Source organism: Xenopus laevis, chromosome 2S, assembly GCF_017654675.1.
Source record: "Xenopus laevis strain J_2021 chromosome 2S, Xenopus_laevis_v10.1, whole genome shotgun sequence".
Taxonomy (NCBI): domain Eukaryota; kingdom Metazoa; phylum Chordata; class Amphibia; order Anura; family Pipidae; genus Xenopus; species Xenopus laevis.
The window spans coordinates 49,307,944-49,333,535 of NC_054374.1; the positions used below are offsets into that span (position 1 = coordinate 49,307,944).

Here is a 25,592-nt window from a genome sequence, read left to right on the forward strand (position 1 = left end):
ATTCTTTGGCCTGTCAGTATTTTATTAATATCTAAAACAAATCTACTAAAACTATGACTACCCCATTCTTTTGACACTTTTACTTTTGACGCTTTTTGTTCTAAGTTAATTTGCATTTTTTTGTATGGATACCCCCCCTTTATTAAATTAACTTTGCAGCTAGGATGGTACAGTATTTAAACTTTAATTATTGGTTTTCAAGGCCCCTTATCACAGCAACCAAGCAATGGTCTGAATGGAGGACTGATAGGTGAATAGAAGAGGGTCTTGAACTGAAAGTGATAAAAAATAAGAACAAAAATCTAGCTAAAGAAATGTTTTAGCACAATGAAACCAGAAAAACTGATTCAATTTAAATTTTAAGGTTAACTGTTTTGGAAGGGTAGTCCAACTATAGGGCCATACACAACTGAACCATATCATAACTGGCCCCTGAATAGAAGAATGAAGCTACTGCTAAATGCCAGCAAGAGGAAGTAGAACCAAAAGGTAAATTGTCATTTTATACAGTGTAGAAACAGATACTTTCATGACATTATTTCTTTAATTATTTGCCAATTAACAAGTCTTCCAAATCAACATGCCTCTCTAGAATCAATCCAAGTGTTATTGTTCAAGTAAGAGAATACATTTTACTTTACACATATATCTTTCATATAATAAAATTACAATAATTGGCTGAATATTGTTACATGTGTTTTCTTTTGAATTCTTACACCACAGTTGAAATGCAACATTTACAAATAAATCAAATATCCTTAGTAGAGAAAGCACAAATGAACAACAGTGGCAAGTGTGCACTAGAACACAAAAACTTTAAATAGAAACTGGGAGTAAGACACTATGTTCTGTACACAGACATGGAATAGAACTTCAATTTCACCATAAGCAAATATTTTCCAAAACTCAAATTAGGTTTTAGGGTCAATACTTATTTGCTGTCCTTGATCTTCATGAAACAATAGCAATAAAGTATTGGAGGGGAAAACTATACAACCACTTAGTATTGACATTGTGTAGGAGAAACAAGCAAGTCACTACTGTTAAAATACAAACATAGACATCAGCAATGTAGGTGTAACTAGTGGATTAATTTAGCCCAGTGCAACTTTAGGTGGATTCTTAAGATTCTTTACAGTAGACTATGCAACATGGTTCCATGGTCCATAATGAGGCACAAGAGCACTTGCACCCCTTAGTGCTTTTGCACACAGGGGTGAAGTAAATGACACCTTTGGTATTTCTCCATTAATTCTTTTTGTCACGCTATGTTAGCTATACATAAAGTACCTGAATATTAATGGCACAAGTTTCCATTTCCCGTTGGGGTGTCCATTAAGGCTTCAGTAATAGAAGCCGAAACGTCGTAAAGAAATAAACAGATCTTTTTTGCACCTTTATAAAGTCCTGTGAGTGCGGTTTTTATACAGTATTTTGGTTTACATAATTTTTGAATACTGCACCCAGGCAGCTGTTTTTGTATGCATGAGTGCTCCAGTTTTGTGAGAATATATATATATATATATATATATATATATATATATATATATATATATATATATATATATATACATATATATACACACAGACCTTTTTCAACATAAAATAAATATTAAAATTGAGGTGCTGTTTCTTTTTTAAAATTGCCCTGCAATTGCTTTACATACCAAACACTGCCTAAATCTCATTTAAAACACAGAGAAGGTAACGTCAGAAAACGTAGGATTTGTTTTTGCTATAGAAGATATGAATAAACTTAGTCCATTCTGATCTTCTGGTTGGTCATTCTGTAAATTATGCTATCATAGCCAGGATCCATGTTCCAAAGGCTGTACGAGATTGCAATCACTGCCAGGGCCAGTCCAATCATAATCCATAGGATAATGTTGAAGATAACTGCATAGTCAAAGTTGTACTGGTATGCGAGATTATAAGGGCTGCCAGGGTTGCTCTAAAAAGAGAAAAAGAGACAGCAATATTAAGTTTCAATTTTGTACTTGTAACTTTTAATGACAAAGCAAAGTAAGAAGCACTTGGAAGGCATGACATTAGGTTCTGAAAACTCCTCTGGATTTGCTGTAATCCACTGATCGTTTTGGACATGCGACTTTCACTGAAGGTAATCTCTGATAATTTTTTTTATCTTGTACACAGGTTGCATTGATTGGTTCTTATGTGTCACTTTTGCCATGAATAAATTCAACCTTGAAAACATAAAAGCGCCTCAATGGTGGCCATAATGCTAGGTGTAAATAAATAAATGAAATATCCAACAGCAACTTACAATAGCTTCAGATGCGAGAATCGACCGACTCCTCCGCACTAAAGGAATTTCAAAAGATTCAACAGCCACAACTTCAACTATAGCATTCCCTCCATAAATACTGTACATGTCATCTGCAAACTGAAAAACACAAAGTTAGCATGCAACCCTCAGCTTATACACCTGTGCATCTCACTATGTCAGAGCAACCATATAAAAGGGACACGGCAGAGGTGCTGATAATGGAAGCCTGTGTTGATCACCCCCAGTTTTCAAAGCACACTCACTTTAAACCAAACCCATGTTATCACGAGAACTTTTAAGACCATATCCATATTAATGGTAGTAATGCCAAAACAAATGGTAAATCAAAATAAGATATGGCCTTTAATCCCTTTGACATGTTTCTTTACCCGCTGTGGATAACACCGCAACACCCAGCACATAATGTAATTAAAACACCTTAAGGACCATACAAGAACAATTTCCAAATGCTAACAAACCCCAAGAACAAACCCCACCAGACTTACCTCTCACAGTATGGCACAAATAGGGGGTATAGGGCAGGCAGAGTATGGCACACACAGGGAGCATAGAGAAGGTAGAGTATAGTGCACACACAGGGAGCATAGGGCAGGCAGAGTATGGCTCACACAGGCAGAGTAGAGAAGGCAGTGTAGGGCACACATAGACAAAGTAGAAAAAACAGAGTACAGCACATACATAGGGTAGGAAGAGTAGAGAGGTGTGAACAGATGAAAAATGTAGACACTCACATGGACTCTCAACAACAATACAGGGTTTTAGAGGTGTGAACAGCCCGAGTCTGGGGTGCAAACAATGCAGGGGCCAATTAATCTCAGTACTAATACCTCAGTACTGATGCGGGGGGGGGGGGGCGGGAGGTCACCAGTTGACTAGAACAGCATATTATTGAAAATCAAATAAATAGAAAGTTGGACTTTAAATATGACAGATTTATCCAGAAATATTATACACTGTATAAAAGTATATAATACCGATACATTCACAGCTATTAACATAATTCGTGCAAAGGCCACGGTTTGTGAGATCAGGGCTAAAGGAATGGGAATTGTTTAATGTAGTTTGTTGTGCTTCTAGGTAGTAATGTGATAAACAAGTGACATGGTTTGCACAATGTCTAGTAGCCTAAAGCAACACATCAGCATTTTTTAAATGAAAAATCTGATTACTGAGTGCAAACTTTGCTACTTCTATTACATATTTTCACACATTACCCAACTACAAGCCAAACCTGATTTACATCACTTTTTCAACCTATTCTTATGAGCCAGTAGAAATAAAATAATAGCAATAAGGGTGACCAAAAAGGGAGAATTTTGTTTGCCTAATATTGGACTGTATGTACTCAAAAGATGCACCTTGCACAATGCAATTCTAATACATTGCCATGTTAGCTACACCTGGCTTTTCTCTGCAGGATGAAAAACTTGATTTACTTTAATATATGCATGTACACTTTCAGTGCCTTGTAACAGGCTCATTCACTTGCATCAGCACAGTTGGCATTGGCATTTTTCTACCTGCAGAGCAAATGGCAAGTGTGACATTAGCTTTTAAATTTTTTCTCTCCTTCCACTTTTCTTGTGTAAACTAATGTAAGAACAAGCGAAATTTCAGGCTACTTTATGTAATACTTTTTTAGGTAGGACTATGCTAGAATTACATCAGTGAAAAAAGGCAGGCCCATGGTAATATTCTAGCACAATAGTGGCTCTAACTTTAAAAATGAAAGCAGCTTTTGTAATCACTTGCTTTGACTAAAACATGTGCACAGCTTTCAGGCAAATCATTTATTTTTGTTTACCTTTAGATCATCATCATCATTTATTTATATAGCGCGCTGTCAAGATACGCAGTGCTTTAATGGCGGCTTTACTCCCCTGATACAGTACAACATACATCTAGTGTATTACTAATGGTTCCATAGAGAAATGTTGCATGGAAGAAGCTAACTGAATTATATATTTAAAAGACTACAGATCAGTTAGTGTTCTTTTGGGTAAAAAAACAAATGTAATGGGGCATAATGAAGAATTATGTTCTTATAACAGTTTTAACCAAAAATGGCTTACCTTTTGCAGAAAGTCAGAAAGAATTTTGACAGCATCTTTGAACTTTGCAGATTCCTCTCCATAACGTTTCTTGATCTCTTCTAAACCAGTAAGTTCCAGGGAATAAATGTCTGGGACATTATCTTTGGCTAGATGCTTGTGCCCAGAAAGCTATAACACAAGGCAAAGTACTTTATAACACATAGTTATAAAAGGATTAACATGTTACATGCTTTGTATTCAAACTCTTGACCAATACTAATTTACTGACATGCGACTTGCTGTTAGAAAAAAAATCTCAAAAATAAAATTGAATAATTTTAATTCCTTTACACAGTTGAAGACAAATGGCTTCTACCATCAAATTGTTAAATTTACTGCCACATCTTTGGATACAATCAGGTAAGTGTAAAAACACAAGAGATGTTCTGATGCCAGCACTAAACTCCCTTTAGTGCAGGTGACAAAACATCTGAAAATAACTTTCATTTGGAATCCATATAAATTGTTGAAGATAAAACATCTGTAATCATTTTGTAATCACGCAAAAATACTTTCTTCTTACAACAGAAAGATGCATGAATTGTGCAAATTAGAGGAAAATCTTTACAAAAAGAGAATCTGCTTTAAACTGACCACAAATGTAAAAAAAAAAGTCCAGGCATGACAAACTGAGCTGATCTGAACATAGCATTGGTCCAAGGATAATAGGAACCTACAGTTGTGTTCAGAAAAATAGCAGTCCAATATCACTAACTTGATCAATCCCTGTTTTTGGTAGAAATTAGATTTCTACAAAGCAAATAATGTACTAGTAGGTATAGAAGAGTAATAGAAAACAAACAGACCCAACAGTCATGCCATGCATGAATTGTTAGTTCAAAATACTAACAATGTTCCAAATAATAATAGCAATGTGGAGTTCATTTAGTGAAGTCATTCATTCTGTGAAACATGTGTCTATTACAGCCCTGGAAGACAAGAAAGAAAACAGAAAACTACCATTCGAATGGATTGAAGAATATCCAAAATGAAAGACTCAGCCAATGATCAGCTCCAGGAAGATCACAGAAGGTCTAAAGTTACCTGTGAGTAGTGTTACAATTAGAAGACGTCTATGAAGCCAAGTTGTTGGCAAGAAGCCCCAGCAAAGTCCCATTGTTGAAAAAAAGACATACTGAAGAGGTTACAATATGCCAAGATAAATGGCACAACATTTTGTGGACTGATGAAAGCAAGATTTCGTCAGACGACCCACCAACACTGAATTCAAGTCACAGTAAACTGTGATGACGGTGAAGCATGGTGGCACAAACAATGTGCTATGAGGATGTTTATTATACTATGGTGTTGGGCCTATTTATCACAAAAATATTTGACAAGGTCATGTTGCCTTATGCCGAAGAGGAAATGCCCTTGAAATGGGTGTTTCAACAAGACAGCGACCCCAAACACACCAGTAAAGGAGCAATATTATGGTTCCAGATTGACATTATTGAGTGGTCAACCCAATCCCCGGACCTTAATCCAATAGAAAACTTGAAGGTGACATCAAAAATGTAGTTTCTGATGACAATGCTCGGGGGAACAACTGGGAAATTAGGGAAAATATGGGAACCATGTTTAGATGTTAAACCTCAAGCATCCCTACCAGGTGATTGAGCTCTAGGTTTGTTTTGATATATATGCTGATAACCGGTGTTACATGTTCCACTAGGCTTTGAAACTGTTACTGTTCATACAGAATAACTGTACACAGTAGTCACTTAAGTGTCAGGCCTGTTTGTTTGTTCTTGTATTTTGTTTTTTCTTTTGTTTTGAAAAAAAAATAGTTCAGTGAATAAAAGGAAAGCATAAATTCAATATAATGCAAAAAATGAAATAACCAATACCTTGTTCAGATGCGGGGTGATCCCAAATTTATTGTAGTGCTCTTGACATGCGAGTCATGTTCAAACGTTTCGGGACAAACAAATGCCCTTCCACTTGAGGAAGGGCATTTGTTTGTCCCGAAACGTTTGAACATGACTCACATGTCAAGAGCACTACAATAAATTTGGGATCACCCCGCATCTGAACAAGGTATTGGTTATTTCATTTTTTGCATTATATTATTGCTGGCGGTGGAAGAGGCCAGTACCAATACCTTCCCCAATTTTTTCTATTTTTCTGAAGCATAAATTCAAAACATGTTTCCATTTATACAGTGAATCTTTGAGTTTGTAAAGAAAAATAGAGACACTACTATTTTTTGGAACAGTCTAATGTTCCCTTTCCTTCTCTTTCTGTAAAAGGAAGAACACAAAATGGATAAATGGTTCTTCATGTTTTGATTTGGAATAGAATGTAGTGTTCCAAATGGAGTTGCTTGTATGGAAATAAAAAACTATTGCAAGGATTTTAAGCTTTATTAACTTTTTTAAACACACTACTATAATTCTGATCACAGTGAATGCACTGTATGTACACAATGCAGTGCCACTCAACAGGGTTTTAAAACCAACTCAACAGATATCTGGCCTATGTCTTGGTGCATGTTTTAGCCCAATACATATGCTTGTAAGATGACAAATTAGCCTGGAGTGAGAAAGTCCAGAGATAATGTCACGCAAACAAAAGGCCAAAGTCAAGAAAAAAAAAGGCGAAAAGCACTCTCTCCAATCCAATTGATTGTCTGTGGCACTATTTGAAAATTCATGAGCACAAGTGCTATTTAATAAACCTGATGAGAAATGCATATGGGGATTAAATAAATGTTTTTCCTAAGATTTTTCTGTTCAAAATACATGTAGGGGACAAGAGGAATCCTTCCCCTGTTTTTCAGCCTGGTTACAGGTTGGAGAACGATCCAATTGGCTGGGCACCCCGGTGCATCCTGGAGAGAGAGGGTGTGCCTGACTTTGAAGCTAAATGCAAGGGGTCTCCCAGAGAGCTGAACAGAGCCAACACAAGTAGCTGTAAGACTGTCAAGTACAGAGACATATTTAAATCTGTGGAATTTGTAGAGGTACAGATTGAGCCCAGCCTGTCCCCTGCCAAGCTGCTAGAGACTCAGAAGGAGAAAAGTGCCACTGGTGAGATTTATCCTGCTGTAGAGCTGCCTATAATCTCCAGTGTGATTACCTCTGAGAGCACCCCGTTGAGTGAGCCACCCAAGGGAGAATAGTGGCACGGATACAAGCTTGGAGCCACAAAGTGAAGACAAGTCTGGTGTATTTACCTGCTACGTGGAAGCTGCTGCTAACTTCCAAAAGGAGAGGTACTTTTGGGAAATGGTAGCGCTACCTGTGAAATAAGAGCTCTGGGGAAGAGACATGTGATTTGAACTGTGTGGTTATAAATCCCTTCTGGAGGATTGGGACTTTGATATTTAACAAGGACTGTGTTGAAGCAACATAGTGATTTAGGTAGTGTCCTACGTGTCCCCAGTGCAGGAGTGCATAGTGTATTAGTTGCCCAAGTGTTTACTACAGTTTATATATAGTTAATATTTGTTCATTTGCAAACTGTGTTTTATTATTCCTAGTGGAACCCCCCTGAGGTGTGTTCCTAAGTGTTCACTAGGTGGAGGCACTGCACTGTAATTCCCAGCTCCCGGTACTTTTCATACGCAAAAGGGTAAATTGCTATTTAAAGAGACAGTAACCAAATAAGGGTTACACACATTAAAAAATTATAGTTTCCTGTGTAAGTAAAATGCAAGAATTGGCCATGGGTCTGAATACTTTTGCGAGATTCTATACAAGGTATTATTATTTACATTCCCTACAATTATATATTGGCTTGAAACCAAAAAAAATAGGTCATCTGCACTTGCAGCTAACACTTATATGTTAAAAAGGAAAGCTGGTCATACATGAACAACTAACAATTTATAGTGTAGATGATAATGTGTTGTTCTTTGATGCAGGCAATTAGAATTATTTGTTACTGGCTTAATCAAAGGCTGAAATAACATCGAGAGCATTTGGAGAGTTTACCTGCAGACCCTTCCATATAGTCTCACAATAACAAGGGAATTAGAGGATTTGAAAAACATTTAAATGAGATATAACTGAAAGTAGTAGAAAGATAAGATAGTAGAAATAACATAAATGCTGAAACTGAGAAATTTTGTTTTATGAAAAATGCTTAATTTAATTTGATGCCCAAAATATGTTTAAAAAAAAGTTGGTTTAGGGAAACGTTTTCCACTGTGCTGCTTCACATCTCTGCCGATAATCCCCAAATTTTAATAACATTACACAATTTACACAGTCTTTTGTTGCCCAAATCCTAACATTTGTAAAAGTGTTGCTGGCATCAAATTCAAAACAAGTATATTTCAGAAAAAAATCTGCACTATTCCTAATAAAATATAGTGGTGGAATTTGGAAGCAATAATATTCTATTTATATTTTACAGTGTCTCAACTGTAAAATATGTATAGTGTCCTAACTACTGGGATTGTAAAAATCTGTGTTGTGTGTGAAGATTTTAAAACAGAGAAAATTAATTATCTGGAACTTACCAGAGTTATGATATCTTGTAGTACTTGCAACTCAGATAAGAACAGCCGGTCAGTCTTCAAGTGAGGGAAAGAAACAAATATAGATATATATTTAGTTCTATAAAGGGAAAACATACCTATTTAGTACAACAGTCAAACTGAATTTTTTAAATATTTTTACTTACCTAAAGGAATCAGAAACAAAGAAACTTTAACTTATGTGTCATTTAATTTATATGTAACACGAGGCTCTTTTATATCAATATATTAAAAAAAGATCTACATGTATAGGATGAATACTATACTTGTTATCTATATCTATTACATTTACACATAACTTAAAACCACTGAAAGTTCTTTAAATGTATAGTGGGAAAGTTGCTTAGAATTATAATTTCTTTTATTGTGCAAAAAAACAAAAGTGCCTATTTGCCCCTTCCCAGACAGAACAGCAGAGGGAGCTCCCATTTCACACTCCCATTACACAATCAGGATATCCTAAGCATAAAAACTGTGCAACTCTTGGTCACTACTCTTGGTTACTCTGTACTGAAAAACATCACTGTAAAACAGAATTACTCACTCACCTCATCATTTTTATATAAAGAGCTAACAGGCAGGGACTGAATTATAGAGTTGTCTTGTTCCAAGCGGGTCCGTAGTTGTCTCAAGGTAACTGACAGATCCTCAAACACAGTGTTAGCTTTTCCAACCATGTAAACTCTCTGATGAAATAGCAAATGAGTATTAGTAAACTCTTGTAAATGGCAGGAATGAATACAAAAGGTGATGCATGGGAAAGAAAATTCCAATGTACTATTTATTTACTGTATAGTAAAATACAGATTTCTAAACATGAAATTGAAAAATAATAAAAATTATCTTTTCTTCATTAGTTAACAAATATTATAATTGATGTACACAATCATACAGTCCATATACATACGGTACAGATAACAGCACTGATTTTTATCTTCTAGCGTCTTCCAATAATACTTTTATTTTCTATAATCATGTGACCATTTAACTCATCATAAGAAGTTTGCATGTTTGACCATTTGTTGTTTTTGACTTATTTTTTTATTCAGCTGCTATCCAGTTAGCAATTTCAGCAATCTGGTTGCTAGGGTCCAAATTACCCTAGCAACCATGTGTTGATTTGAATAAGAGGCTGGTATATGGAGATAAGTAATAAAAAGTAGCAATAAGTGAAACTGTAGCCTTACAGAGCATTTGGTTTTTAGATGGGTTCAGTAACTCCCATTTGTTAGCTGGAAAGAGTTAGAAAAAGAAGGCATATAATTCAAAAAATAAACTATAAAAATTAAAAAATGAAGGCCAATAAATAATAATAAAAAAAGTTAACTTAAAGGTGAACCAACTCGTTTAAGACACTGCCATATGCCCAAGTAATTACATAGTAATACTAGGATAGGCCCTAGTTTTAGGACTCGCAGTGTTGGAAAAAAATCAATGTTTGTTTTCCCCTTCTCTGGCCAGAGCACATTTGGATGTTTAGGGGTTTATTTACGAACATTCAAATTTCTATTTTCTTTTGTTCTCAAAAATATTTTTTTTATGTAAAAATTTGTGTTTTATCTATTTTGCAAAAACCTTAAGCTTTTTAAGTGTAAAAACCACAAAAAACATGTATTTGTAATATTTGTACCTTTTAATACATTACAAGGCATTTGTGATTTTATAGCAATAAAGTTTAATTTTAGTTTTAAAAATCTCTAAAACCACTAACATTCAAAGTACACGGCAGATATATTTATTTCCTCTTATGTTTTGTTTTTTTCGTTTTGCATTTACCTAGCCTATAGTTTCAGCAGCCAGTGGTTGTACATTAAAATGCAGTCGCACAGTGTTTGCAAGATCGTACTTACTTCCTCTATAGGTGCAAGCTGCAAAACTACAGGCATTTCCTCAGAAAACACAGAATGTACAGAATTTACAACACTGTCAAGACTGTATGGAACCGCCTGTGAGAGAAGACAAAAAGGTTAGTGCAACTAAAGTCAAACTGTGAGTTACTTTCCAGCTATTAATGTAAATAAAATACTCTTAAATGTTTGTATTTACTTTGCAAGAAGGGTTGCACAAGCTGAAAAAAAAATGACAGTACTCACATTTTCCACAGGATAGGACATTCCATTGCCAGAAAGTGGAAGTTTATTCACTCCAGTAACTGTCACAAGGACTGTAGAACGAGGGCGCTGGAAAAGGTTGCCCACTCCTAAACCGGGCCAGTCCAGGCCCTGTAGAAATATACTGAACTGAGCACCACTCTTGCTTAGCCTCCCCCACAAATATTTACAATAGACTGATAAATATACACAAGGATAAAATGGTCAGCAAATCTGAAAATATTGTATTTATATATTAAATGCATATTTCATTAAATGTGTGCACCCAATTTTATATAAATTACAGATATAAATACACAGAACTTCTATATGAACACGTTTATATAAAAACAAAAACAGGTGACTGCATTTTTATTAAAGTTAGTTTTTTTAATTACACAACACATTTATTTTCAGCCACACTAAACTCCTTAGTTTATGCCAACTGTGCCCAAAAGGGAAATGTGAATTACCTGTACCTCAACTGGTGACCAGCAGATCACAGCAACCCAACAATGTGACAACTTCAGTGACACGACACCCTCATCATGTGTCTTATAATATCCTAATACAATGCTAGGAATTTTTATTTATCAAAAGAATATATTTTACTCCTACCTCTTCCACAGAGAACCCCATTGACAATGAGATGACATCTGGAATCCTGTCACCAGGAACAGGCCATTTTCCCTCTTGGAATATTTGGTATTGTGGTGACTTTAATACAGTGAAGTCAGCGGAACTTACTGGAAAAAAAAAAAAGAAGAAAAGAAGTGAGAACACTCACTTTCTTCAATACACAGACACACACACACACACACACTGCTCTAAATGATGGAAAGACCGTCTCCCATAGACTCCATTTTAGCCAAATAATCCAATTTTTTAAAATTGGGTAAAAACTGGGTGCAAATTAGAAAATGTTTCTAATATAGTTAGCCAAAAATGTAATATATAAAGGCTGGAGTGACTGGATGTCTAATATAACAGAACACAACTTCCTGCTTTTCACTCTCCTTGGTGACTTTAAGGGGGGCAACATGAGACATAACTGTTCACTGAATTTGCAATTGATCCTTAGCATACAGCTCAGATTCAAATGCAAACAGTTATGACCCATGTGGCAGCCTCCTCAAGCCTTTGATTGGTTACTGCCTGGTAATGGGCAACTAAGCTGGTAAAAGGTATGGAAAATCTTAGCTATGACTATGAGGAAAGACTGGCCAAATGGGGATGTTCACACTGGAGAAGAGGCGCTTAAAGGAAATTCTTGGTGCACTTGGGAGTGCCAAATGTTAGGCACCCCCAAGTGATTGTATTGACTTACCTGAAACCCCGGGCAGGTGCTGCTTTCAGCAGAAAACTGCACCGGCCCGGGGTTATACCAGAAGTTTCCTGCTTTTTATAACTATAAATGTGAACATAAGTTGTCCTCTAATACTCCTCCTACATTTGTAATAATGTTGAAATGTATCATAACTATTGCTTAAATTGATATGACCTGTAATATGTAAAAAATGTTTTTAAATTGATTGACGTTTTTAATTGAAGCTGCTATATAAGATATAGAGCAGTTGCTGACAACACCTCTGATGAAGTGCCAAGCGAGGCATGAAACGCGTCAGGTGATTACACGTCATAGGAAGGGAAGTACAACTCCTGTTCACTGTTTTTATTGTTGTCTGAAATAAAGCTTTGACTTTTTAAACTACAGCTAGCAGGACATCCTCCCTAATTATTTTTCTTGACGCTTATACCAGTGAGCACCACGGAGCGATCCTCTTCCGTCTTCCTCTTTCTTCGCACGATTGCATTCGCAGTAGAACGAAAAGCCAAACTTTAACTAAAAAGTCGTCTATTTCGTTCAACTGCGCCTGTATCTGCCACAGAAAATTTGAAGAAAGAAGAAGTAGGAAGAGGATCGCTCCATGGTGCTCGCTGGAATAACCACGGGCCGGGGCTCCTATCAGCAAAAAACTGCACCAGCCTGGGGTTTCAGGTAAGTCAATACAATCACTGGGGGATGCCTAACATTTGGCACCTCCAAGTACAAGATGACTTTCCTTCTCCTTTGAGGGGTGATATGATAATTATGTATAAATATAAGGGGATGATATAATAATCTCTCTAATGTTTTAATTACCAGTAGATCCAGCTGACACAAGGTCACCCATTCGATTAGAAGAAAAGGAGGTTCTGCCTAAATATTCGGAAGGGGGTTTTTACAATGAGAGATGTAAAGATGTGGAATTCTCTCCCTGAATCAGTTGTACAGGCTGATACATTAGATAGCTTTAAGAAGGGGTTGGATGGCTTTTTAGCAAGTGAGGGAATACAGGGTTATGTAAGATAGCTCATAGTACAAGTTGATCCAGGGACTAGTCCGATTATAATTTTGGAGTCACAAAGGAATTTTTTCCCCCTCTGAGGCAAATTGGAGAGGCTTCAGATGGGTTTTTTTGTCTTCCTCTGGATCAACTAGCAGTTATGCAGGTTAAAAAATGTTAAAAGGTTGAACTTGATGGACGTGTGTACTATGTTACTATGTAACCAATCAGTGGAAACCAAGAGAGCTGCAAAGCTGGAAATACTGTTCTGGCTATTATGTTAGATATCCAGTTACTCCAACCTTTATACATTACATTTTTGGCTAACTATATTGAAAACATTTTTTATTTTGCACAGCCTATTTACCCAGCTTTAATTTTTATACGGAACAATTCCTATAATATGTTTTAAAAATAGCCCAGCTAGGCTTCTGAACTCTACAAATTGCCAAAAGGACTGATTAAGCCACTTAGTATGACTATGTCACAAAATAAGTATTTGTGTCACATGGAGCACCACCTAACACAAGCTTTAAAGAAATGGTCTAAAAATGCTTTCAAGTTGAACACCTGAGGCAGGCGTTAAGGTGTCTAGACCCTAGGAACAATTGCATGTTGTAAACATGTTGAAATATAGATCAGCAAACAAAAACAGCTGAATGTAGTGCAATGTTGTTAACACTCAGTACAAACACACAATTCCTTGCGTGTCCATAACTATAGAAGGCCTTTGATTTTTCTGTGTGTTCTAAAGTGCTATAGCGCTTTCTCCAAAAGGAAAAATTAAATAAATCTAGGTACTGTGGTGTTTTTTTGTTTTATTTTGTTATTGTAAAGTTAGCAACTCCTTTACAAAAAAACAAAAAATAAAGCTCAGAATACGGCTTCTCCACTCTTCAAACAACATAGCAGAAGTTTACCTCCAGGTATGCAAATCATTTGGATTCTGTAATTTTGTTTCAGAAGTCAGAACTAGTAGTTTAGAAAATATCAACAGCCATGCAGCCACTCCTTTCAATCCTGCTACATTTAAAAAAAAAAAAAAACTTAAAAATCACTGAATGAATATTTAATTAATGCATAATGAAAAGCTGCTTAGAATTACATTTTCTTTCAGTATGTAAAAAAGTTTAGGGTGCTTGAGATATACATTGCTTGTTCCTAAAATGTATTCACAAGGAAACATTTTACAGGTACAATGACAAGGTGGTGTCAAATATCAACTGCACAGTGAGGGTATCAGGTATATCCAACTTGTGGCCCTGCAAAAGTCTCTAAATTCCTAGCAACCCAAGACAGCTCCTGGGAGTTTTTAACACAACTACTCTATGGAGAAGAATAAAGCTAAGAAATAACATGGGAAGGGCCTTCTGAGGCCAAGGAATTTTTTTTTCATCTTGTCCAATCGGTGAGAGCACTAATATTGGCAAAGACATTTGCCAATATTGGTCATCTCCCATCATACAAGCACTGAATATCATACAAAACCATATTGGTATGTGTAAGGCTACATTAAAAAGGATGGCTGCACCCCCAGTAAATTCTAATTTCCCTGTCCTTTAATTATCCTGGAACAAATTCATACAGGCAGTTTCCAGCAAATAACACTCTCCTACCTCCTTTGCACATTTGTATGTTTAATGCACACACACAAACCAGCCTGCCCAGAAACTAAGCTGTTGACACAAAACTGTGTTGGCTGCTTACAGTAAACAGGCAGGTTTACAGTCAACAGTCGTTTGCAGAACAGAGGTCAGCTGGACTATGTGTGACATGAGAATTTTAACATAGAAAATTGTTCTGTGGATGGGCCTGTGACAGATAGTGACCAGGGTGCGAGTATAACGCAGACTGAAACTGCCTTTAAGCAACAGAGCTTAGCGAAAGAGAGTGTCTCTTTCAGAACAATGTACTCTTTACATTAAATTAAAAAAAAAAAAACACTAATTATGGCCTCCATGCTACCCAAGGAAATTTAAGAGAAAAAATACCCCCCTTTGACAAACTCCATCTTATGTAAAAAAAAGGGACATAAACAATAGCTAAGCTTCCAAAACAAACAAAATATTTGTATAGATAAATGCAGCCCAAGGGTCGTACTCCAAAGGTGATTGGCACTGATTGCACTAAAGTGACCAATGTTTCTGCTCTGTAACATGGACTATTTGTGGAAAGGCCACCTAGGCCCAGGCCTGGGGAGGGCAGGATTTTAGGGGGGGCGGCATGCTGCCCAATCACACCCACAATGGTTCAAAAACAATGGGGATGCACTGGAGTTACAATCATTTTTTAAATTCCCATGCACCAATCCCCATTGCTCCGGTCCAGATGATGAAAATTTGCACGAATAAAGGGAAGAGGACAGGGGCGATAAACGGCAGTGGGCCTAGGGGCGCCCACTATGTAAATCCGGCCCTGTATATCAATGGAAAAAAATATTTTTGACAGTTCAGATAGCATTTATGTACTTCTACTTTAAGTGAATAAGCTTAATAAGAGAGGTACTTTTAACATTATTAAATATATGTTTGAATCATTTCTTATAAAGATGTTTTGAATAACCAGGAAATCTCATACATCTACAAGAGTTGTATCACTGACAATTTTTGCCTTTCACTGGATAACTCAAGACATGGCAAGTGGAACCAGGTTATTCTGACCATTTACTTGTCACAACTACAATATGTACAAATAGTAGCTTCTGTGAACAAAGAGGGTTTGTTCTAACGAAATCCACCTGTGTTACTGCTCTCTTTCCTTAATTAGGCCACACCAGTAATACCACTAATATATGTGGGCCAAATAATAAGGAATATTAAAACTAGAATTAAGGAACATAAGAATGATGCATGTAATTTCAAACAAGGTACATATACAGATACAGCTGTTGCCCGCCATTTCAATGCTGCTAAACATACACATGGACAACTAAGATGGGTAGTTTTGGAAATAGTACAACCATTAAATAGAAGAGGTGATTTTAAACAAAAACTTACTGATCTAAAGTTTGGGTATGGCAAGATATTTATTTACCGACCCTAGTAGACTTGCCTAAATTAGATGTTATAATTGAATGTAGAATTGAATTGTTAAATTAAACTAATACTGTCTAAATTCGACAGATGTAAACAATATGCTCCTGTAGAAGTGACTTAGTTTTGGATTTAATGGTAGGTAGACTTCAGAGAGAGTAGTCCCTATTTTTTCCAAGTATTTCTCAAGTACATAGCAAGTTATTTGAAACTGTTTTTACCGATTGCAACATGTTACAACTGCTTATCATGTATGTATATATCTATAATTGTTGCAATCTTTTTAATGTTACATTGTTTAATGTTGGGGATATTAAATTGTTACTAAGAGGACAAGGTGTCTGGTTAATATGCTGATATGCCTAAGAGACTTGGGGTTTATAGCACTATGCACTTGGATTAAAGAAAGACTTTCGTAATACATTTTGAACCAATTGAAGAGTAATGTCACTAAAGGAGGAGTTTTTAGGGTGGGTTCTGTGTTAAAATGTGATTTGTGGTTATTTGTATATTACACTTGAAAAAGGATCCATGTGGATCCGAAACATGTCGTGATTAATAAATATTTTGCAGCAAGAGTCTGCTGATTCGCATGCTCCATCCTATTCTCCATTTAAATAGTGCAGTCTGACAGCTTCACTCTTTCTGGGAACAAATGCATTTCGATCCAAAAGGTGTCTAGCATTTGTTTTTATTATGTGGTCAAGGACAGGACTTGATCAAAGAGAGCGTAGCAGCCACTTTGTCCATCATGTAAAGTCATATCTACAGTTTGCTCATTTCTCTATGGAACCAAAATTTATCAAGATATTAAAAAGTCACTTAAGAATATCATTACCTACATAAAAGCACCTAGCCTGTGGCCTTGTTGTATTATATGGACATGTAACTCCTCATTGACTTATAATATCTTTATGAATTACAGGAGGATGTACATTAGCCACTATACATTTTACAGTAGGGGTACAATTGATTACAGCTGCTGGACTGAAAATAAAACGCCTGACAAGTTATAAACAGTGGGGCTTATTAATTAATATAGGTGTTTGCTGTTTTTACATTTCATGTACAATTTCAATTATAAACTAGATGGTGTCGTTTCTGAAGAAACCACAAGATGTTGGCTTTGAAATGCAAGAGGCGTTGGGGCCAGTCGCCCCTGGTGCATAGTGAGTACACAAAGTTGGTAGAATCTGGTTTAAAACTGTGAAAATTGAAGCAGATCAAATTGTACCATTAAAATCAATCCAAAAACCTGATTGGCTGTTTTTGGCTCCACCCACTTTTAAAATTTGAATCCCAGTCCCCCTGTGACCGACTGTGCCAAGTTTGATGTCCCTGCCATTAACTGTGAAAGAATGGCAGCAACTTATATATTGACATTGATTAGCAATAGGTAACATTTGATTGGCTGTTTTAAGCTCCACCCAGTTTTCTGAATTTTAACCTCAGTCACCCAGTCATGGTCTGTACCAAGTTGGGGCCTCTGGCTTTAAAACTGTGAGAATGGCAGTATTTGAAACTTTTACATTGAAGTCAATAGGTAAAATCTGATTGGCTGTTATTGGCTCCGCCCACTTTTCCTAAATTTTGACCACAGTCACCCAGTGAAATCCGATTGGCTTTTGTAGGCCCGCCCCCTTTTTTTCCTAATTCTGAACCAGAGTCACCAAGTCACTAACACTTTAAGGTTTTGGAATCATGACATTTAACATGTGAAAATGGCAGCAATTTTATGTTTTTCTATTGAAAATGAATGAATGACATTTGATTGGTTGTTGGTGGCTCCACCCACTTTTCCTAACTTTGAAGTGCAAACACCCAATGACCACATTTGTGATATTCGAGGTCCATGACATCAATAACGTGCAAATGGCAGAAATTTTAATTTTCCCATTGAAATCATCAAAGAAATCTGATTGGTTGTTTTTGGCTCCACCCACTTTGCCAGATTTTGATCCCGGTCCTCCAGTGACCAACTGTGCCAAGTTTGAGGACCCTCCCATGAACAATCTAAGAGCGGCGACAGTTTTAACTTTTCCCATTTAAACAAATGGCTAATATTTGATTGGCTGTGGTAGACTCCGCCCACTTTTCAAAATTTTAACCCCAGTGACCCATGGTGCCAAGTTTTGGGTCTCTGGCTTTAACACTGTGGGAATGACAGTGTTTGACATTTTCTCATTGAAGTCAATAGGGAAAATCTGATTGGCTGTTTGTTGCTCCGCCGACTTTTTGGAGTCCCCAAAATGTGACAGAACTTTTCAGGTTGACCCCATGACTAAGTGACCCAAGTTTGGTGAGTGTAACTTTAATGCTGTACGAGTGGCAAAAGTTTCAAATTTTCCAATGAAAGTCTATGGGAAAAAATGGGGTCTTTGGGGGGCCGCCACAGGGCCACGGAGGGTGGGATTGCTTAACAGAGCACAAGCAACCTATTCGGGTATGAGCCGAACAAGTGTGCAAAGTTTCATAATTGTACTCCTAAAACTCTGGGAGGAGTAGAGTTTAGAAAATTGCTAAAATTTCATTGGGGTGACCCCCCAAAAAATACATATTTTTATTTGGGGTGGCACCAACAAAATGCGGTCCGAATTTGGGGAGTGTAGCTTCAAAACTGTACGAGCGGCAGCGATCTGAAAATTTTCCCTGTCAAAGTCAATACGAAAAAAGGCGTCTTCGGTGGTCCACCGCATGGGCGCAGTGGGTGGGATCGCTTACTAAAGCACAAGCAACGTACTTTGATATAAGGCGAATAGGTGTGGAAAGTTTGGCGCTTGTACCCCTAAAACTGTAGGAGGAGTAGCATTTAGAAACTGGGGGGGCGAGAAAAAAGAAGGAAGAAGAAGAAGAAGAAGGAGAAGGAGAAGGAGAAGAACAGTATGTTGGCTTCTTCAAAGCCAACATAATAATAATGATCATCTAAGCTGATCAGATATGCAAATAACAGATATATCAGATATATCTTTCGGTGGTTGTTAAATGTATGGTTTAGTAAATACAATCAAGCTGTATTATTCATCGTGGCTGTTCATTCTTTCATTTCTCCAAGTCTTTTAAAACAGTTTACATTTACAAGATAATATTTTAGAAAAGCAGCAATAGTAATAACCACTCTGTTAATACACACTGTCAAAGAATTACCACAGTGGGAGCTGTGTAGAATATCTTCCTGCTCTTGCAGAAGGAAGATGAGGTGGTGTCATGTGATCTCTGCAAAATCAGTCACATGCAACCTCACAATGGGGGGGCTGAGTAATTATTCTTCCTTTTTCTATCATATCCAAACTGCACGCTTACATGTAAATCCATATAATACACACACAAATACACACGCGTTGTTCACCAGAGATTTGACTAGGTTTAAATCCCACCGTCCATATTCTTGATATAAGGAGTCTGCCCAGTTAGATCAGCCTATTCCACAATGGACAACCAGCAGCTTCGCATATTCAAGCTTAGAATGGCAGTGTGCCTAACAGATGCGTCTCTCTACATTACCTGCTACAACCAGGGCAACGAGGACAAGGCGCAGCATGATTTCGAAAGGCAGCAACAGCCGTAACACCAGTCAAATTCGAATTACTAAATGGATAGCTATAACATCCCTCTGCCGAACCTTGAAGGGTATTATTCTTCCTGATAGACCGGTTACTGAGACCCATTAGAGCCAATCCGAGAAAGCTTAGTTCATCTGTGACCCGCTTTTGTCAATATCATGTGACAACTAAGCAATGGGGAAGCAGTGTAAATGGATGACATTTCCTTTGTCCTATTAGAGATGTGAGGCAAGGAAGGGTGGGGTTAAGCTACAGCTGATGTTGTGCTTAGTGGGAATGAAGCCGCAGCACCACATATCGACTCACTGCCGGAAGTTACTGGGGCTGCTGCTATTCTGCCTCTCTGCTGGGTGCACATAATGGCGCCGCAGAACAGTCTGTGAGGAACCTTGCCCGCAGCAGCTACCCCAGTAACTTTTGGCAGTGAGTCACTATGTGATATGTGGTGCTGCGGCAGAGCCTGCTTTGTTGTGTGGGGAACGAGTTGACTGGGAGAGGGTAGGGGGAGTGAGCAGCTCCACAGAGAAGGAGACACGCTAATAAAAAGCCAATGGCTGAACAGCAGCTGCCCAGTAACTTCCGTTCCGGTTTCAGGAGCGCGCACATAAGTGCAGGTCGCCACATCACATTTTTACAATAAACTGAAAGTGAGATTTTGTTGCACTATTTATTTATTACATTTTGAAGAGAGTTAACTTTGTCCAGTATAAGCAGTATTATTGGAGGGGGGAGGAATGGATTTTTTTTACTTAAAATGTTTTAGTGTTACTTGTCCTTTAAGGGAAGGTTTGTAGTTTTGCAGACAGACTTACTGTTGTTTCTTGTTTCAGCAACAGCAGTGGTGGCTTCATTTCGACAGGATCTTAGTTGGAAGGACTGCAAAAAAGGAGGAGATGGAAGTGAATGCAGCCAGGGGCACGCCGAAGAGGATGATGTTGCATCCCAAGAGGTTCCAGGATGACTGGGTGTAGGGGTGCACTGTGGATCACCAGCGGCAGGCACAGAGGACAGGTCAAGCAAAAAGTAAATTTTTCCTCCCAGCACAGGTGCCCCCCAGCCCCAACAATGCTGGCGTATAGAGGTAGCAGCAGCAAAAACACTGAAGAGCAGGAGACGGAAATCGGAGCATGGCGCTGTGTTGATGATGTCACTTCTGCCACGACAAGGAAGGAGGTTTAGAATTATATAATGCAGCCGTGGGTGAGTCTGCTGCTAACAGTCTGACATGCAAGCAGGGGAATGAGGGATTTAGAAGCTCACATGGGGGAATGCAAGTGAGCAGGGGAAGGATCGAGGGAGAGGTTCGCATGGGGATATGTAAAGGAGCCGGGACATGCCCCAACTGCCACGAATGCGAGGAGTATAGTATAGAGGGTGTGATAAACTGCTTGGCTAGCAGTGGGTTAAATGATCATGCTGTGTTAGTTCAGGTGAAGCAGTCAGACCAGCACAAGAACTTTATACATTTTTTAGAACATGGCAGATAACATAGCCCTGCTCCACACTTGCTCTCAGCTTAGACAGGAAGAGATAAAACAGGAACAGGAAATGAATCATAAGGTAAAACAGCAGGAATGCCCTTAACCAAAATGGACACAAAAGCTGGTTATCACATTCCTCCTTTTTAGCAAAAAGTAGATCTAAACATTAGTATATATAAACAATCATTTATAACTCAGTTCTAAAAGATGTGAAGGCTGGAAATGTCCAAGTTAGCAATAACATAGTGAATATTTTAGCCCAATTTAACTTTATGCGCTTCAACAAATTTCTACACCTGTCACCCTTCACAACCACTAAGGGCAATGTAAATGGCTGACCTTCATATGTGACTGGTGCTAGGATCTCTCCAAGCACAGGCAATCTTCTCTCCAGTATAATAAGTGAGATGTAAATGTGATTTCTGCAATGCAATTCTACTTAAACAGTAATTGTAAATAGTCTCTGATATCAGTGATACAGATGCACCTGTATCAAGTTACATGTTTACTGGATGCCCATCAATTTCTAGCTTAATATGTATACCATTGTCTCCCCCATTCATAGTATTGACTCTATTTAAGTCTGTGCAGTCACTTTCTGGGCTGTTACAACTATTCACATTTTGCGCCCTGGGCTTGCGTGATTTGCTTCTGCAGACATGACCAATGTGACCTAACTTTCCACAGTTTCTACAGGCTTCGGATTTATATCTGCAGTTCTGTTCCTGATGCAGGCCTCCACAGCCGTAGCAGTTTTTAACTCTCTGTGTCTGAAATGTTTGCTCACCTGTGACTGACATTGTAGGTGGCTGTGGTGAATTTGGTGCAGTGGATTTAAACATTGCAGTTATTTTAGGAATATCTGTAACTGAACAACTATTTAGCTCCTTGAACTGCTGAGAGTCACATTTGGTTAACTCTATAGCCAAGGCAATATTAGAAGCAGACTTATGCAGGTAGAATCATAAGGCAATGGCAAAACAGCAGGAATGCCCTTAACCAAAATGGCCACAAAAGCTGGTTACTACAGAGGGGAACAGGGGATGAGGAAAATTCGGATAAGGTTGAAGGGTTCATAGAGGCAGCTCCAACCCCAGTAAAGACTGGTAGGAGGCAGGGTAATGCAAGCACAAGGGGTGGTGGGAGATTTTAGGTTAAGAGGAAACAGACAGCCAATTTATGAGTACAGGATGCCCAGGTATAGACTGCAATATTGAAGCAACAACAATTACGAGGATTAGTAGGAAAATTAATTTGAGGGGTATAATTATGGATGTAAGGACGATTATGAATATGAGTTGATCCATTCACGCAGACCATGGCAAAATCCAAGGAGGCCCAGATGAATTGGGGGGATGGACAGATGAACAGAGGGAGGCTATGTATAGGGAAACTAACTGTGGGCTGAGTTTTGGTTTTAGGAACAAGGAGGAGAGTAGATCAGCCTATTCTACAATGGACAATCAGCAGCTTCGCATATATAAATGTAGAATGGCAATGTGTCTAACAGATGCGTCTGTCTACATTACCTGCTGCAACCAGGGCAGCGAGAAATTTCAAAAGGCAGCAACAGCCGCAACACTTCATTCAAATTACTAAATGGAGAACTATAACATCCCTCTACAGAACTTTGAAGGGTAATATTCTTCCTGGTGGACCAGTTACAGAGACTCATTGGAGCCAATCCGAAAAAGCTTAGTGCACCTGTGACCCACCTCTGTCAATATCACGTGACAACTAAGCAATGGGGAAGCAGTGTAAATGACTGACATTTCATTTGTCCTATTAGAGATGTGAGGCAAGGAAGGGTGGTGGGAGGAAATGGCATGGAGTGAAATGAAATGGTGGGGTTAAGCTACAGCTGATGTAGCATTTATTGGAAATTTTATGTAGCGCACAAGTCTTTTCCTGTTATTTATGCTTCAATTAATAAATTTTCAATTTGGAAACTCGGCACTGAAAAAAGGGTTAATTTTTTCAGGTGCGGGTTATGATTATGATGGCTTTTAAAGTGTGTGTAAAAATATGCCTATGAATATATTTAAGCTGGCTAACTACGTCGGTAGCCAGCTCCATGTTGTAGCTCCCATCCTTTCCAGCTATAGTCCGGTGATCCCACTGGTGGCCAATAAAAGGGCAACCAAGTTTGTGAGTTTTACTTTGAAAGCAGCAAGTAAGTTACAGGTAAAACCTAGTCCCTTTGTAAAATGTATAATGAAGCAATATAATTCTTAATGAATCAGATGCAAGTTGAGTGTAGGATTGCCGATACCCAGGATGACTTTGACGTAGTTGGTTAGCTTAAATATATTGCGATATATGGGCAAACAATCCATATTTTGTTTAAAGGGTAAGGTATTTTTAGTAGCTTAAGGCACAAAATGTTTCAATGTCCTTAATAAATTGAGAGTGGGTTGAGTGCAGAGGACCTCTTGTATTTGTCTATGTGAATTTTGTGATCACAACCTCATTGCACCCCTGCTTAATGTTTTTAAAAATTAGTGGTGAGCACAACTTTCCCTTATTTGTTATAGAAATATATATTTAAAATCACAAAAGGTAATTTAAGCAAAATTTAGAGTATAGAAACCCCACTTTTTATAGTCTAGCATAGACATTATATCTCACAATATCAGCAAAGCAAGTGTGCATGAGATCTTCAGAGATAGCTCACAATAACATTTAGTTGATAAGAGTAGGGACTTGGTAATAATGGGGGTGTATAGAGGTATATAAGATTCTACAAAAATGCTAAATTGACCAACTGTTTTGTGAACAGGAAACCCCTCGTGCTGGTCTTCTCTGATGCCCATAAGGGGGCTCTGAACTTTGTGACAGGGAATCTGAACACTACAAAAATAGACCAGAGGTAATGAGGTACAGGCAAGAAAGAGTCATAGAATTATAGTCTTGTTAGACTAAAGGTCAAGTTCTGATATATGAGTATACAAGAGTTCTGATATAGACCCATGTGTTCATGTTGTAGGGGAATGAGATTGTAAGTGCCACCGTTCCAGGTACTGATTAAACATATACAGGTTAAAAACAGAAGCAACAGTTAAAACACAGCTAACAAGGCACTGTGCAAACCGGCCTTGTGTGTTGTAAATTACCCCTATAGTCTTTATCATTGTTCCCAATGCAACTTTAATCAGTCTTTAGATTTTTGCCTTTATATGGTCTGCAATGCTGTGAGTGCTGAGTGCTTTTATACAGGTCGCAGAAACCTAAGGTTTCTTTTTATATCATCTACTTTATACGAAACTGCAAAAAATAAGCTTTAAAATAGATAATTATAAACAGATGTCACTTGGGTCAATCTGTCACTGAAACTGCACATTATCAACAATTATTTACTCTCTGCTTTAATATTTGAGAACATTAAAAATCAATTTTGCTGTTGTTTTAGTCAATTAGCCTTCATATGTTTTAGTGCCACCTAGTGGATATATGGAGGCCCTGCAATACATTTCATGCTATTTCTTTCAGTGAATGCACATGTGCATAAACTATAGCTCAAAGATTTTTTATTTGCAAATTACCAAAAATAGAAAAGTGAAAAGTTAGATAACGACATGGAGGATTTGTGGTTTACAGAAATAAACCTGTACACTGCAATGATTCAATCATGTTTTATTATCATTATTAATAATAAAGTAACAACAAATGTGTGTATGGTCAACATATTTGGCAGTGCTATACAACAGAAGGGTGTTTAAACATACAGATTACATACAGAGGGCCCTGGTCATTCTAAATGACACAGGATTTTTAGTTATTAGAGAAGGGCTGTCCAACTGGAGGCTGTGGCACAGATCTAGACCTTCAAGAGATGTTTATGGTGCCATAATTATTTTATTAGAGTGTGGATTCTGAACATGTGATTTAGTGGATCATTGGCCCACTGCATGAAAAAATATCGGACAGAGCTGTACCAGAGAAATTATTCTGGCCAAGGTGTGATGTGAGTGTAGAGTAACAGCGTGTAGTAGCAGATGGGTAAATAATTTGTGAAAGAGTCTGGCTGCAGCATACAGTATTGATGGAATCTCGGCTTTCTTTGCAGAGATACACAAAATAGCTGGGTTTTCAAAGGAACCATGATACTGCGTTCTAAGGTTTGTCACTCCAGGGGCAGTGTATTAATCTCATATATACAGTGGGGAAAAAGAAAAGTTTACCTCATCATTCCTAAAAAGCTAAATTTCCTTCTTT

At 37.7% G+C, this 25,592-nt stretch overlaps 1 protein-coding gene and 1 long non-coding RNA gene across 3 annotated transcripts; one reads left to right on the forward strand and one right to left on the reverse strand.

Moving 5' to 3' along the window:
- Positions 1 to 525: 525 nt before the first annotated feature.
- Positions 526 to 20,141, reverse strand: atp6ap2.S (ATPase, H+ transporting, lysosomal accessory protein 2 S homeolog). Of its 2 annotated transcripts, NM_001087411.1 has the most exon segments (9): positions 526 to 1,951; positions 2,285 to 2,404; positions 4,381 to 4,530; positions 8,870 to 8,923; positions 9,436 to 9,573; positions 10,738 to 10,833; positions 10,981 to 11,109; positions 11,596 to 11,723; positions 19,838 to 19,976. In NM_001087411.1, coding segments are annotated over 9 exon segments (1,047 nt in total). In that variant the 5' UTR covers positions 19,875 to 19,976; the 3' UTR covers positions 526 to 1,756.
- Positions 20,142 to 20,197: 56 nt separating this feature from the next.
- Positions 20,198 to 23,329, forward strand: LOC108709420. Its single transcript, XR_001934628.2, has 2 exons — positions 20,198 to 20,543; positions 20,727 to 23,329. It is a non-coding gene; the product is annotated as an uncharacterized LOC108709420 (long non-coding RNA).
- The last annotated feature ends 2,263 nt before the right edge of the window (positions 23,330 to 25,592 follow it).